Below are 17,202 nucleotides of genomic sequence, written 5' to 3' on the forward strand. Positions count from 1 at the left end.
AGCGCAGCAGAGAGAAGACTCAAAGGTCCAAAACAATAGAAAAATAAAGTATTAAAAGTTTCAAATTACTCGGACTGAAATTGCAAAACAGAACACAGCGATCCCAGGGATTAACTTAAAACCAGAATAACATTTTTATCTGACATGCTGTGCCAGATGGGTAAAGAAAGATCCTGTGGATGGATTTATTGATCTGAGCCAGATTTTTCTCGTGTTTGATTCATGTAAATTAATGGAAAGTTTCAAATGTGCAGAGAAACATGGCCTTTTAGATTAAAGCACAGAGATTCAGTTGGATCAGTTATCAACACAAAATTAAGAACAAGAAGAAGTGTTCTGTAACTCTCTGTGTTTCATACATTACCCTGTATCTAGATGCCAACAACTGGACTAAGCAGTAGTACAGAGGTTACATAACACATTAGATCAATTACTTTGGATTGAACTAATTTGTCTTAGTTTTACTTTTTCTTATGAATGTGACTTTCGGTTGTATTTTGTCAAACACCTCATCTGTATAAGTTTTATTATGTTGTCTACAGCACTTATTTTGTTGTTGTCCCATGCTATGTGACAGCGAAACCATCACATCTCCCCTCTGCCCCCAAACTTTGCAAAAAATAAAGTAACTGTAATGTTATATTGAAAAATAATGGGTATTATTTGACAGTGAGAATATACAGTACAGCTGTTTGATGCTAGCCATTGATGTACTATGTGAGAGTTCAGGCAGTGCTACTCTTCATGATCCATTGCAGCAAAACAGCCAGGTGCAAATAATGAGAAAAAAGGCATAAAACTTCAAAAGCTGAATGTTGGATGAAAGGACATTTCAGCGAGAGAGAGGTGAGAGCGAAAGTAAGAGAACAGTGTTCCATCATGAATACTCAAAATGCTTTTCTTGTTATTTTATTTAATTTCCCGGATCAAGAATGGTTTGCAAAATCCTGACATTTCAAAGATGGAAAGACTTGGCTTTGACCATGTTTAGAAGGAAAAGTAATGGAGCTTCAATCATTTTAATTCTCGTGGTAAATTATTACTGTTGTGTATTAGCCATTAAAAAGAATGACAAACACCCAAACTAATGTGCTCTGTGGCAAAGGTCTTTAATCTGTTCAGTACTTAGTGCTTAGTGCATACCTCATGAATCCTGAACATGGACTAAGCACTTTGCTAACAGTAGATTTGCTGTATCAGTTTTGCGTGTTCGCTGACATTCAGTGCAACAAACGTTCTACAGGATGTACTTTCTGCTTGAATCCATTATTAATCATGAGGATCTTTTAAAAATCGCCCATTTGCAAGGCTCATTTTTGTGTAATGTCACTTAGCGGAGTAGACTTTGAAAAAGAGACTCTTTGCTGAGCGTCATTCATCTGTGCCAGAGACATTTTATCTGAATGAGAGTGGACTCGCTCCAGATGGTGACACGTTAAAACACTTATAGGGGCAGACGACAAGTAAAAAGATAAATGGCTTTAATATATTGGCTTGTCTTCTTGTCATACCTCATCCTGATATACCGTCATTGCACTAAATAATCCATTTATAGTTCATCACTCAGAACTTCAGTGTGTTTTTTTTAACCGCTGTGTTGTCACTACTAAAGTCTCTTCCATGTAATGTCGGTATAATCTCATCAGATAAAAGGGTAGCACTAAACCGGTAGTCATCATCATGTTTTCTCAAGTGCACAGAAAGCTGCCTGAATTTAGTCCCTACGTTAAAGGGGTAATGTTCTTAGTCACAGCTGAATTTGCTAAAATACATACATATATAGACATATATATATGTATGTATGTACAATTGATAAGAGCACTGTATTATAATAAGACTGACATTTTGTTTGTTTTGACATTTTCCTTTTTTTCATTGGTTTCTCTAGATGCAGTTGGTAGTTTTCTCATTTTCATATACCTTCAGTACCTTCATCAGTGTGAGAAACTGACAAAAACAAAATATATGTTGTTTATTAATTCCCACAAAACTGACCACATGTTTCAATTAAGTCAACCTATAGCTATCTGAGGTGGCAGAGTAAACATCCAACAAACCACAGATAAAAACTCAGTCCTGATACCCTTCGAACAGAAGTACCATCTATTGTGAAGTACATTATACATTGTATAATGTACTTCTATTATATTGTAATTCTATCATGCTATTCAAAGAGTTAGTTTTTATGCAGCGGCCAGTTCAACAAGCTTCTAAAATACAACACAACCAGTTGTTTTCTCGTCTTTTTCAGTCTGGGCCACATTTGTGATTTTCACCAAATGATATTTTTGACTTTGAGATTTTTACCTTTCATTTCAAATGAGACAATATCTCACCTACAATCAAAGATTAGAGAAAAAGTTCAGAAACATGTTTGTGCCTAACATAGTGGATTTCATTATCCCATCTGGGGTTCCTGTTCAAAACAGATTCTATACATTTGCTTAACATGGTCCTCCTCCTAAAGCTAAATCAGTTTAATGACACTTACACACCTACGCTTCAGTATTGATAATTTAATCATATTATGATATATCAGTTATAGGGACCAAACTGTTTTTACCTGAAGGCTTTAGCTACATTTAGCTGCTGATATATACATACTTTTGAGTGGCATTTTTTATGTAGACATTCCCGCTATTTTTAGTATTTTTTACTTTATTAAAGGATCTGAATGCTTCTCCCATCACTGCAAACTGAAAAAAAATCCATGCACATATTTTATCACTTAGAACTGTTTCATACGACCTCAGTCATATACTCCAGATCAGTCTCAGACTGCAGGGATAACACCATCCCTTCTCATCTCTATGGCAACAGCAGTAATAATACAGTACAGGGACATCAAAGGGAATAAAGAAACACATCAGCAATGCCCAGTATTAGTAGTTTACTGTTCTTTTTTTTTTTTTTACCTCCCTGTTGTGACAAAGGGATAAAAGAACACATTTTTGATGTTTCAAACACATTAGATTGATTAGATGCATCTTAGGTTGAAATCAAAAGCAACAAAGGAAAATGCTCTGCAGCTGTGCAAATGCGTCTGAATAAGCAGTAACACATGTTAACCCTTAAGACTTCACAAAAAAGAACTTTTAAACCTCAACATTCTTGGTGTATGTGAGTGCTACCTCAGTTTTTTTCTTTTAAATCTTATTTTATTTACCCATGTCAAATGATAAATATTTCAGGGGAATCTTTTTTTCTACTGATGGCTCCAGGCCAGATTAGCTTTAATAAAAAAGAAACAAGATTCGGAAAGGTTGAAGTGCTCTCGGGAATTGGTTTTAAATCAAGATAAAGCATTTTCTTATGATAATGTACTTGTTTATATATAAGAAACACTGAAAACCAGTTAAGTGCATATTCCTTTTCTTTTCTCTCAAGGCTGTGTGGTGACAGTGACGGGGCGGCTCACCTTTGTCAGTAACAGGTCGATAGAAATTGAAGTGTTGGTAGATGCTGCTTCAATGGAGGAGAAAGAGAAATATCGTGCTGTCTCTGCGTTCTTCACCTTCATCTCCCTGGACAAGGACAATAAGCCTCTGCCTGTCCCTCCTCTAAAGGTTGGTCCCAAACAGTCTCTCCATTTATTAAAACCTCAAAGTAGGATCTTCTTGATCCTGTACATGTTTTTACATCCCCCCCAACTTTCAATACAGGCATCATACATTAACACAGACCTCACACAGAGATGAGTCATAGTTTGTTTGGTTTGTATGATGTACTCATTTTTTTTTACATAAGTTTTATGGTGAAAAAAATCTATTTCTTTTTTATTATGTGTCATGCTTCTCAGCTGAGGGACCACCTTTTAAACACTGGATTTCAGCTTTATTCTGGCTGCTTTTGCTCTGACACTAACATTTCCTCAGTCAATAGCATCTGGGATTTTTGTGCACAGCATCAAAGACGCACTCTTTTATTTGGGAATTTTGCACATCTCTTAATTCACTTCATTAAATTCCTTGCCGTATTTGAGTATTATCCCTGAGACTGAATGCTTCTATTTCCAAAACATCCCTGGACATCAGTGTCTGTCTGACTCAGCACTTACTGTATTCTCAGGTTGTAAAGAGTGCATTTTTACCGGCAGACAGTAAAGAGTCGCCTGCTGTTTGTTCTGGCTCTGCGGTGCATGGCGATCCAAAACCTGTTTATTATGCAAACACTATGCACACAGGCCGTCTGTTTAACTCAGCACATTTCGGTTGTGTTCTTGTGCCGTTTGCGCACCCTAATTGTCTCTGTGATAATCTGTTTAAAACTTGTCCAATTTTTCTGACATGTCATGTCATTTTCCTCCTTGGTTTGGATTTAGAAAAGAGCCTTAAAAATCATCTTCCAAACATTAAATGCAGCATTTCAGTGGATCACTTTGACTGAGTGGCTGTTTGTGTGATTTGTTTTTGGAAACATGATGTATTTCGGGCTGAGCGCTAATGTGAGCCATTTTCTTGATTTAGTAATGATACTGTTCGCTGGGCTTTTTAGTCAGGAAAAGCTCACAACAATGACATGGCTGAGTAGACTGCTTCAGAGAAATTTGAAAGACCAGCAGCAGGTTATTATTCTCTCAAGTGCACACTTGGACAAAATTTAGCACCAGGGTTAATCACTAAACTTTTTTTTTTGTTTTATATTTTTATTGGGAGGTAAGGCACATTGGAATAGAAATAAATGTCACATTTACATTGAGCATTGTATCACCACAGTGTCAGTTTGAACAAACATATTGATAGTCAAAATAGTGTGCATCTTGATGAGTTAAAAAAAAAGCATACAGTCTACCTCCTCCCGTCTACAATTCCAGAACAATACACATTTGTGGGGGGCTACTTAACTAACAGTTAGGGACATCTATATATTGCAATTGAATAGGTATAATAAGTGTGATATGTACATGTGTGTGTAAGCTGCTCAGTATAAATAAAAAGGAGGACAAAAGACAGGAAAGAGAAGGAGAGAGTGAGTGGGGGTCCATCAATCAGGGGGCAGAGTTTGAAGAGAATGAAAAAAAGTTAAAAAAAAGGAAGCCACCTTACCTTTCACTGAATATCTGATCTTCTCTAGCTTTAGAAAAGACATAGTATCATTGAGCCACTGAGAGCTGGAGGGAGCTTTAGTTGACTTCCAGTGAAAAAGAAGATGGCGTCTAGCTATTAATGAAGTGAAGGCTATGATATCTAGCTGCTTGGAAGTAAACCAGTTGTGGTCTTCCAGGAGTCCAAATATAGCGACATGTGGAGCAACCTTTATGATCGTGAAAAGTATTTTAATCACTAAATTTTAAGTATGTCGACCAGGGATTTGCATCAAAACCAAGCACCAATATTGATAACATTAAGAAAGTGAAGAATAAAGCTGTTTTTTTTCTTTTCATAAAATCCACTCTTTTCTTTAAAACCAAAATAATAAGTAACAATTTTTTTTAATGCAGTGTATGTTCTACAAGTTTCCATATAACTCAGCTTAAAAACTTAAAAGAACAGCAATGCATATCCCTCAAGTAAAGCAGCGTGTGATGAGAAATGTGCAGGATAAAAACCAAGCTTAGCAGTGTGCATGAGTGTGAAGGGTTGAAATGTGTTGTTTAAGTTTATTAAGTTTTATTAAGTTTATGATTTTATGCCAAAAAGTGCTGAAATGCCTCCTTTGACCATAAACATCCTGACACACTTGAAGGGTCAGAATCAGGCTCACATACGATGATTTGCTTCCTTCAAAACAGACTTCTTTATTGATGCCCCTACTGGATAGAGTCATGCATCAGATATGTGTCCCCTGTGGTTGGCCTTCAAAAGCTCCCGTTGTTTTCCCAATTTCCATTTCAGAAAACCCGCTCATTTGGTTTTCCCTTTGTCTGCCTCCTCCTCTGTGCATTCAATTTCCCATTTCACATGAGCTCTTTGTCTTAATAGTTGGGAATTGCAGTGATGATTAGTCATTGTCATCCCTATGTCCACCTTTGTTATATGGAAGGAGGGGCTCAAAAAGGTGGTGGTGGTTTTAAAAATTCATCCTCAACACAATACTGTAAATGAAAATGTGAATGTAACTGACTGCAAACACTCTTATGTAGCTCATCCTAAAAAGGGGAGATGGGACTGCCATGAATGGAGAATGAAGAAATTTACCTGTCAGACAAACAAAACCAATCAAGACCCCTCTCTCTTCGTTGTACGTTGAACCCCTACCAACATTTAATAATAAACTAAATCTTACCAAATAACATTTTTTTGATTGTATTATGATAACAGCTGTTTGCGTTCCTGATGGGAAAAGTTGCAAAAACAATTAAACAAAAAGTCCATTTGCATGAATGACCAATAAACTGTAGCAATGCAGACGTTTTCTGAGCCATTTGGCTTAAGTGCAATAAATGCTTTTCTTTATTGGCAAAAGTTCTCCAGGAGATTTTACAGAAAACAAAAAGCTTTCCTCCTCAGTGTCAGCTTGACTGCATGGTTGGTTGCGCAAAGTGTCTCATAGCCAGCAGCTGGTTAGCTTTGTAAATGGTCGGCACTTATATAGAGCATTTTAACCTTAGAATTTTTCTGGTTCATCCATTCTCACACAGTGAACACACATGATGCTCTGATGACTGGCCAGCTGGTGGGATGAACTGGCATGTGTTTGCTATTCTACAACAAAGAGAAATATGAAGTTTACAGTTTTTTAAAAGAATATATATTTTTGGTCAAGATGCAACAAAAACTCAAAAATTCAGTTCCACTTTTCCAAGGCCTAATTTCACCCTACATCTGGCTAGCTACATTTAACAAACAAACAAACAAACAAAAAATTATTCAGTTCTTCCACTTCCACGGATACTCTTATGAGCAGGGCTGGCTATTGTGTGTTTTAAAACTGATTTGGATTGGCACCTAAATATTTCACACTCTAAAGCTCTGTTTTTACCGGTGTTTCTCAACTTTCTCCTTCCACTACACACGACACTGGCTTCTGTCTGATATTTGTTTTGGTTTATCTGATATCACACGAACCAAAGAGCTACTACCAGAGATGAAACCATCATGTGTATATTTATTACCTACAGTCTGGTAAAACCCGCCGAAAGGATTAAATCATGTGTAGTGGACACACACAATGAGATTCCGTATTTGTTTTATCTTTCTGGTTGTGTGTTCTCCACACAAACCATGCATACATCCAGACAAATATTTCCCTTTCAAAACATTGATTGTATTTTCATTATAACCCTTGGGAAACGCAGATTTTCCAGCTCCTTTATTTATATCACCACTGAATGTCTTAACTTTCTTTCAGTGAGTTCTGTTCAGTTTATATATGAACACCCCTGAAAGCTAAAAACAAATGTCAGACCTTCAGTAATAAAATTTTCATGACACTGTGGCAGATTTTGCCCTAGTTGTGTTCTATAAATAGCCAGATCGAAAGGCCTGCCTCTGCTATTTTTGACTGCAGGTGCTTTTCCCCACATTCTCTTCTCCTTGTTTTTTCTCCAATGAACTCACTGCATTTACTATTTTTAGATTCTCCTTTTTTAGCCCAGCGGGGGTCTAGGGACTGTGGATGGGGTTGTAGATGGATTGACGCTAATATAAGCATACTGTTAGTGATGCTGAATTGGGGCATAAGGACAGCGTGAGCAGGAAGGATGTCAGGGAAGGCCTTTCCAGCATTACCCTTGAAATACTGTAATGATCTACGTGCATGTTGGGACGTTGTGTGAATAATCAAAAATGCATGGAAGCACCTTTGACCAGTTCATGTCTTTACTCTATTTTTGGTGTTTCTAAAAGTTGTTTTTTTGCAGGAATTCAGACAGAACTGGTTACCTGCTGGTAGAATAAGGCTGTATTGTGGTTACATTGGGGTGAGCCCAGTGTGGATATGAATCAAAAGGTAGTTGTGGCTCAAAACTACATGCATTCAGCAATCCCTTTGCAAAGGCAGAACAAATAAATGCACACATCAGTAAGTGCATTCATGCCTAGTGAATACACAGTAGATTTGGTTCCTTTCATATCTTGCTTTATTCCTTTATTTTGTTGGTCCTTTCCATTTTTTATGAATGGTTTCATTTTAACTTTTCAACCTCTTTCTTCATCTTTTATTGCTACTTCTATGTGTACTTCCCAGAACAACCCCTCCTTCCGTCCTCCAGCCTTTTCTTCCACCCCTTCTCTACTCTCTTTTCTTCACCCTTTCTTCATCCCTTTCTCCCATCGCCCTCCCTCCTCGTTGGCAGGGATTCAACTGGCCTCCCCTGACACAAAAACAAGGCCAGTTGTCATGGCAACCTGCTGTAGTCCACATGAAGTGATGCACATTTATTTTTAGATGCCTCCCATTCAAAACAATCAGAAACGGGTTAACGGGTGCTCTCACGCCAGAGTTGCAAGTATTTCTGACTCGGTGGAAATCCAAAGCACCACACAGAGACCTTCATGCTATTTGTTCCCACAGCACCTCTGTCCATGAAACTGCAGAGGAATGTTCATTATTGATATGAGTTTTTCTTCATACTTTACTCATGACTATGCATGGGAGTTTTAATATTTAAATATTCACTGCCAAAAGTCAACTAGATCCAGATAAGTCGTTCGAAGGATAAGGCTTAAGAAGCTTTGCAATAAGTCTCATCATTGTACACAGCCAGCTTGTATTGGTTCAAAGTTAAAGCACAAGTATTTCTGAATTTCTTCAGTATTATTTGTAATTTGAGGCTTTCAAAAGAAAATCCCACAATAGCTGACAGAAAATCCCAGTTGTGTTTTAGTCTTGCAAATTATTAACTGCTAAAATCACTGCAAAACATTTCCTTTGTTGTTGAATAAGGTGGGACAATTTATTTCTGAAGATCACCTATGGACATGTAACTTACTTGCTTAGAATACAGCAGTGCTCATTATGAAAAATGCATTTTTGCATACCCTAGTAGTTAAGTCCTACTGATTTTTGTTGGTGCTTTCTTCACATTAAGTTCAGAGAAGAGTCCTATGCAGGAGTATTTTTTAAAATTCTGCCCATGCTGGATTTCTAAACAATACAGCCTGCACCTGCAGTGCAGGTCATGCCGAACCGATCCCGGGCCATTGCAGCCCTCTTGTGTGAATAAGCTAACGTGCTGCTGTTTATAGCAACAGTGGAGCAGCAATAAAGAAAGGCAACTATCAGAATATGCATGATTAAGTCTACCGACAACCTTGCAAAGTACTTACAAAAAACCACTTAAACCAATATCAATTTTGTTAGCTTTCTGAATCACATGCATGTAACAGCAAACGTTAAACAGCGGGTAAACGTAAATACGAGATAAACGGGCAGTAAAACAACATCTAATACTCTTAAAAAATGTGTCCTTTAACACACATCAACATTTCAAAGCGTATAACACATTGCAACCTATGAGGTGGCAGTAATGTAGCTGTAAGCTGTTTGCCAGCATAACCCATAACCGAGCAGGTGGAAACAACCCCCTAAGTTTTGTTCTGCTCTTAAGTCTCCTAAATTCACCTTTAACTTTAACAAATTACTGGTGCCATAGTGCTCGAGGAACATTCATGAAACCTTACAATTCTACCAGTCTGCCAGAGACTGTACCAACAGAAGATGAAAGAGGATGAGGAAGAAGGATAAAAAGGTGGAAAGGTTAAACACTATAGACCCCATGTATTAATCATAACTAAACAAATAAATCCATGGGGATTTTTTTTCACCATTCAGGAAAAGATTTGCTTTATGAAATGCATCACAACCAACATATGTAGATTGATATCTAAGCTCTTGCCAGTCCAGATGGCTAGTATTTGTCTGTAGTTGGTTTTCTTACAGCTTGATGCTACTTTTGAGTCAGTGACATTTGAAAGTGCCCCATGCCCACTCTAATAACAGCTCGTGCCAACACAAAGGAACCCCACTGGCATTTTGCTGGCCTTGTTTGACCAAATCCCTTAAACAAGCTTTGTCCCGGTTCCACATTCACGCTGTTTGGTCTGTTGTACTTCATGCAACAATCCAACCAGCACACACTTGACGAACAGCCCCCAGCTTTTCTTCTTGGCCACTTGACACAATGTCCATAAGAATGTTTTGGATTTTAAAGGAGATTTAATCTTGTCAAGCAAAATCGATGAGACCTTTGTTTTTTCCCCATTATTGCAACAAATCTACTTTTTTTTATTCTCCCAAATAACGATTTGATGGATTACCATGATCACCATACCTCTGATATTTCATCTACCACCATCCCGAGCACTGTTTGTGGTTTAAGTGAAATGTAATTTCCAAATGTTTAGTATGGAATGTCCTGCAAACACTACAGTGAACTCTTTAACATCTCTCCCAATTCTGTAATTAAGTCCAAAATTTAATTTGCTCACTTCTGTGGGTCATAGAGTGATTGCCTGCAAAATTATCAATACACCCATCTGCCTTGTTGTTCTTTATTAACATGCTAAGCTAAGCCTTTGACCATGGTAAACATTAAATCAGCATAATTGAGGCATTTCATTACTACTATTTGAATGTATTAGCATGGAAATCTTTGCAAAAATTCTATTTGAAATTTAGAAATGCTATTTCAAAACTGATTTCTGATTTATTTCAAAGATGCTAATGTGACTATGGACTCAGTCTTGTTAAAAAAAGTAGCCTATGTGTTTTCCTCAAATTTTATGTTAAGATGCAGTGATATAGTTATAACAGAATGAATGATCAGAAATTATGATGAGAATTTACGTCACACAAAAAAGAAAAATGAATGAAGTAACACCAGTAACAAAGACCATGTTCAAAGGTTAGCCTTTGAGCCATGTATGAGTCCAGTTCAGAGGACATTGGAGGGATGTATAGTAAGTATTTCCTAGAAACAATAACATAAAAACTTGTTCTCATTAATATAAGTAAAGGTTAATCTCTAGACTACTACTGTGCTTATGAAAATACCTAAATCTGTCTCACGTTTTTTCCATTATATTCAGTTAATTTCAGTTTATTTATATTGGACCAATTCACAACAAAAGTTATTTCAGGGCTCTTTAAAGAGCAAGTTCAGCCCAAGTCTAATTAAATACAGTCAGTTTGATCAAATTCCAATCTTACTAAAGCTAATTTAGTCCAGGTCGATCCACTTCAGTCCAGTTTGATATAACAAATGCCAGTTCACAGAAAGTAACTTATGTAGCCTCATTCTGAGTCACCCATTAGTTGTCAGTTCTTTTTTAAGCGACACTAATTTTTCATTCCCGTGTTTTATCATTTTGAAATAAAAAAAGATGAAAAGAGCCCTCAGATGGAAGTTCAATAGTTTGTAAAGGCTTTTTGTAACCTACTGAGAGCCTTTCAGTTACTGAACAGAAGATTTTTGCTCTTACTGTCTCACTGAAGTAGCCTAGTTCTGAGGGATTGTTTTTTTTCAGGCATGGTCACAGATTTTTAATGATTTGTTGGTCAAGGGACTAAATCCTAAGAATGTGCTTCTTAGGATAGTCCCTTGTGGTTTTTGTTTAGGTGTTCTGATAAGACCTTGTATTTAATTCACAATTTCCATGACTAGATTTTGGAGAAGTGGACAAATGTACTTATTACATGTTTTCTGCCGAGACTGGGCTGGAATAAAACATTCAGTATTTTCAGTATCTGTCTCTGCAGATATGTGTTTTCCAGAATTCAATTTGGAAAAGGGGAGTTAACAGACATTTCTGAGCTGGATATCTGGTCATTTAAACATTTAAAAATGACGAACTGTTTTGAAACTTGGTTTCTGTCTTTTTCTGAGAGTCACTGAACTGGAATTATCGATCACTTTCAGCTGAATGGAAAGGCCATAACCGGCTCAGCAATATGTCGGCTGTTATATAACCGGTATACAGCAAACAAACCAATACTACAGCTATACAACTACAGGTGTTGTGTTCATTGCACCTATTCACATCACATTTGAGTCATGTACGCCTGGCAGGATGTTTAGTCATTCTTATTTCCACCCTGCTCTGTCCATAAAGTTTAGGGATATGCCAGCTTTGCACCCTCTGCCTCTGAGTTTGCAGCTGCTTTGAATTGACCAACTACTCTGTTTTTGACCTCCACCTGGGTTTGGATAAATTGTATTTATATTTATATTTGTATTTTTTGTTTTATATGTACATATGCAACAAGACAAACATAGTACCTGCTCACATACACTGCTCTGTTAGAACAGCATGCACTTATACGGGGTAGTGGGAGAGCGGGCAGTGCCATGAAATGAAGTGTTGACATGGCCATTGATTGGTGTATTGTTGCTTTACTCTTGAAAGTACTGCACAGAATAACAACATGTGTAAATGTGATTCTTAGCAGGTGTAATTCCAAGAGGGGGTTCCAGAATTCCTGTGTACGATGCGATGATGATCTCCTTGTATGATTTGCTGCTGTTGACTTACATATTCATTTTGCTCTCTGTTATTTATTGAATTACTCAAATTCAAATCAAAATCAAATCAAATTTATTTGTATAGCACATTTCATGTACAAACAGTTCAAAGTGCTTTACATAAAATAAAAGTATTGCAGCAGGGAGTGTAAGAAGCATTAAAAATACATAAAAGAATATAAAGAGAAACAAATAAAATCATTTAAATGAATTTAAAAACAAGCAACAGTCTAGATAAGTTAAAAGATGAGAACAGAAATGTCTTTAACCTGGATTTAAAAATGTCTACATTTGGTGAAAGTTTAATCTCCACTGGCAGTTTGTTCCACTTGTTTGCAGCATAACAGCTAAATGCTGCTTCTCCATGTTTAGTCTGGACTCTGGACTGGACCAGCTGACCTGAGTCCTTGGATCTAAGAGCTCTGCTGGGTTTTCCTTTGAATTCATCTGGGGGCCAGATGCATACACAACGTGTACAAACAAAAAACATCCATATGCCTTCTCAGCATATTAACTTCACACATCCTTCAGACCATGTGTATGTACAGTTTTAGAGTAAATGAAGCCTGATACGATGAAGTGGAAATAGAAAAAAGGAATTGAAGACAAAACAAAACATTTCCTTCAGAAAATTAGGATGGCGATGTTTTTTGATTTCACATCTTTATTTTTGATGTATTTTCATACATACTCGTTTTCTTTTTTCTAATGTACTAAGACATATTAAGATTCACTGTATATTTAGTTGGAAGTGTTGTGGATAACTGCCGCTATGTATCATCATTGTGTTTAATGGCTGTAGAAGACGTTGCTAACGATTAAAAAGAGAAAGTATTTAAAGATGATTCAAAATTTTCTGGAACAAGATGGCTCTTATGCTGCTTTAGGCTGAGGTTGTATTGGAAGACAGCCAACGTACTGCACTACGTTCCAACTGTATATCCGTCGCAAATCTTTCTCCCATAGCGCCGATGCTTTCCTTCTGTGAGTTGATGCACGCTTCTTTCATTTGCATTCCACCATTTTTGTTTTACCTCTACAGGGTTCTTTGCTTTGAACTTACAGCCACATTTTTCCATGCAGCAGTCTTTAATCTGTTTGAATAAAGATTTTCCCTCCTTTTCAGTAGGTATCCCAGTTTTACGTTTGGTAAAACTTTGCTACCGCTTTACTTTTGCCTTCATTATTATGTCATATCCAGTTGTGTTGCAAACAAAATTCTTAAATACAATTGACTAACTGAGGGACAGGCCACATCAATTTATGGAAATCCGGTTTGTACACATGTTTATAGTTTTAGGATGATTGAGAGATTATAAAAAAGAAAAATATATACACATTACAGATTACAGTACACGTTTTTTCCTTTTTGTGTACGCAGTTTTAGTCATGAACAATGTTTTATGCATCTGTTCAAGGTGCGTTGATGTCCTGCAACTGTCTCATAAATCTTCTTGTTCTTTCATTCAACTTTGCACAAACAAATTCATCTGCACACTTTGCAAGTAATGAAGGATCTCTCCAAGTTTCAATCATGCGTCTTGTATTTCACCAAGATGATGAATGGCAGTTACTGTAGCACTGTGCTGTAAATGAGATCAGCCTCATACCCGCGGATAGAATAATAACAGCAGAGGAAACATTCCTGTGCACCATTATGTACAAATGACGAATGTGTCTAAATACAGATCTTTTCTATTTTGACTTTTTTCTTCAGATCGAAGGAGAGGAGGAGCAGAGACGTTTCGATGAGGGCAATGCACGCTACCTCCAGAATAAAGCGAAGCGACTCGCAGCAAAGGAGCGGCGACAGTGACACTTAAGCTCAGCAAAATTATCACCTGCAACAATATTACTATATTTACTCCTTACCATATATATATCTATATATATATATAGATATATACATATATATATATCTATATATAGATATATATATATGTATATTTATATATCTATAGTCTGAAAAACCCTCTCTCCTGCACTGTGATTGTAGCCTCCTGTTGAACCTAAACTTCTGATTACTTTTTCCTACAGTGCTTCACACTAAAGTATCCAATGTGTTATTGTGTAAAGTATATATGTAAAAATGGATTACATAATTTGATTTAGGGAGAATTTTATTTATGTATGAAACCTATTCCTGATAAATGTCAGCACAAAGTAGTGGTCTGACTGTCTGTCGAGGTAAGAGTATTATTTTGTCTGCCAAACCTCTTTGAGTATGAAGACTTTATGGTGATGTCAGTACAAAGTGATACTCTTCACGCAAGTGAAATGATGAATAAGTGAGTTAAAAATAATTAATAAAAGATCACAGAGTGAGTCTTAGGCTCCTGCCTCGTGTCCTTGTTAGTTTGATGATGATGTCATCGTCTTGGGCATCTTTCCAGCGCTGTGTCTGTCACAGAGAAATCAGGGGTGCTCGGGGGTTTTGACTAAACTAGCATCTCTCCTACATCCCTGCCCCCTCCTTCCTCTGCGCGCTCTTCCTCTGCATGTCACACTCTGACTCCAGCCTGTGTCATGTTCTCATCCGTCTCCATTCCCTTGTAATGTCGGTCTCTTGCTCATTCAGTCCTTGTCCTTCTATCTTCTCTATTCTATCACATACTCACCATGCTCTCTTTGTCCATAGAAGAAATATGAGGATTGCTCACTGCCTGATAAAAAAAAAAACAGCTAGAAAATAACAATTTAGAATTTCATATAATAACATACATGAATAAAGAATTTTCTATTCTATTCTATCTTATCATTATCTGGTATTAAGCGTGTGTGCACAAGGCAAAATAAGAACAAGATAAGGGCAAGTGAGACATCAATATCCATCTGGCCATGTCAAGACTGAAGGCTATGATTATTTTCCTGCCAATAAAAGTATTTGCACAAATTGGGAGGATTTAAAATTTTTTTCTATTTGTGAGTCATTTGAGTCTGACACTCTTAGGCTAGAGTCTGATTTGTCTGGAGTATGAACGCTTCACTCCTCTGAAGCACATGGCAAGAAATGATTTAAGATCAAAACCAAAATGAGTGATCTCAAATGAAAAACAGAAAGTGACACAGGTCTTTAGCATTGGTAAAAATATCTTTTTCTTTGGGCATTTGTTCCTCCACTTACTGCTTTTCTTACGCAGACAGAAACTGGCATGTCATTGGATCTTGAAGGTTATTGTTTTTTTCCCTCTGTACCTCCAGCCTGTGCTGTATGTGTGCTTTTCATTTCCCCCTTGAAAATAAAGTTAGGCCCAAGCTGCACCGGGGGGATAAATCTATTTTTAACCCTTGTGAAGTGGAGGCATCTTGTGGGAGAAGGAGAGCACAGGGAGGGAGAACACAATACAGGAGGGACAGGATTAATTTCAGAGGGCAACACAAGACTTCTGGGAAACATGACATCATAGAAAAGTATCTGCCTTATATTCAACATCTGTACAGGCATGCCAGACTGTCTATGTTCTGAAAACATTTATAAACTATCAATTCTCATCCCTCACAACAATGTTCATCACTGTCTTCAGCCATTTCAGATGGCTTTTATAAGTAGAGACACAATATGGTAACCATGGTTACTTATGTGGAAGATCAGACTTAAAATGGAAGAGATATTATCAGAAAAAAACGTTTGTTCCAGATCCTTTACCAGGTAGCAACAAAAAAGCTAAGGTCCACTTTAAAGTGCATCAATAGAGGGTCACATGAAAAAAGTCTTTGTGCCTCCAGACATGATCTACAGTATAAACTTAATATGCTAGAGACAGAGAACCCAGCAGAAGCTCCAAGTTAAGCTTTTCCCACAGAGAATAGGAATAATGAATGAGGGCAAAACGCTGATCTCATATTTCTGCTAATGTCATTGCATTTAAATCAGGAGAGAGCCAGCACTCTCACTGCTGTATCCCAGAGCAGAGAGACAGACAAGACCACTTCTACAAATGATCTGGTGAAGCAGAAAAACCATTAAGGACTCTGAAGGAATGATAAATGATGAAGCAAGGTGGCGTTCATAAAACTCCTGCCTTTCATCACCAAGTGACCCCCTTTGCATTTTCCTCTAGTTGCGCTCACAGCTCAAGAAGGCCTCATCAGTCATGTTCTGGCAGCAGGGGCTTTGCTTCCTCGAGACAAAACACAGACCTGAACTGTGTGCGTGTTACATTTCAACTTCACTCGTGCAAATAATTCTGTCAATAATTTTTTGAGGAAACGCTTCTCTTTGAGTTTGCTGGTAGATGTTGCACAAAGACAAAAGCCTCACACGTAAAATGGTTTGAAAAAAAAAATAAAAAATCAATGTCACCTTTTATGGAAAAAAATTGTTTTGTTTGTGCTTCATGGAACACCTTCACAGAGCAGAGATACAAGCCCTACTTTCAACCGCCCCCTGTTATCTGGGCACGGAGCCAGCAGGACTTCCCCTACAGGGAGGAGTAGGTAATGGTCCACACTTTGTCTGGCCTGGAACCTCCCTCTTTTTCTACTACAGCACACCTAACTGGGGCTGCTACTAAATGTGGCTACCTTTATCTGTAAGATACACTCACTCCACTGCACAGACTGGTGGAAGTACGAGAGGATTTTGAGAAACCCACTGTAAAAGAGTACAGCAGCATTCCATTCAAAGCAGTGTTAAAAAAGAGCTACTGTGTCTGTGCTTGTGTGATGTAAGATTGTGCAGTTGAGAGTGGGAGCGGGGGCTGCCTGGTGCCCATCGAGCCAGTGGGCAGGAATGCCTTCTGTTACTTTTTACTTCCAGGTCACAAAGCATCCCACAAGCTCAAGCTCTTTCCCCTTGT

The 17,202-nt window shown here is 37.5% G+C and overlaps 1 protein-coding gene across 3 annotated transcripts in view; it reads left to right on the forward strand.

The window, feature by feature from the left end:
- Positions 1–14,322, forward strand: part of acot7 (acyl-CoA thioesterase 7) — a 56,622-nt gene extending 42,300 nt beyond the window's left edge. For all 3 annotated transcript variants that reach the window (XM_075476428.1, XM_075476426.1, XM_075476427.1), the window contains 2 exons: positions 3,388–3,566; positions 14,121–14,322. In XM_075476428.1, coding sequence (XP_075332543.1) covers positions 3,388–3,566; positions 14,121–14,219 — 278 coding nt within the window. In that variant the 3' untranslated portion in view covers positions 14,220–14,322. The remainder of the gene's footprint in view (positions 1–3,387; positions 3,567–14,120) is intronic.
- The last annotated feature ends 2,880 nt before the right edge of the window (positions 14,323–17,202 follow it).

The sequence above is a fragment of the Odontesthes bonariensis genome, chromosome 10, assembly GCF_027942865.1.
Source record: "Odontesthes bonariensis isolate fOdoBon6 chromosome 10, fOdoBon6.hap1, whole genome shotgun sequence".
In the NCBI taxonomy this organism is placed as follows: Eukaryota; Metazoa; Chordata; class Actinopteri; order Atheriniformes; family Atherinopsidae; genus Odontesthes; species Odontesthes bonariensis.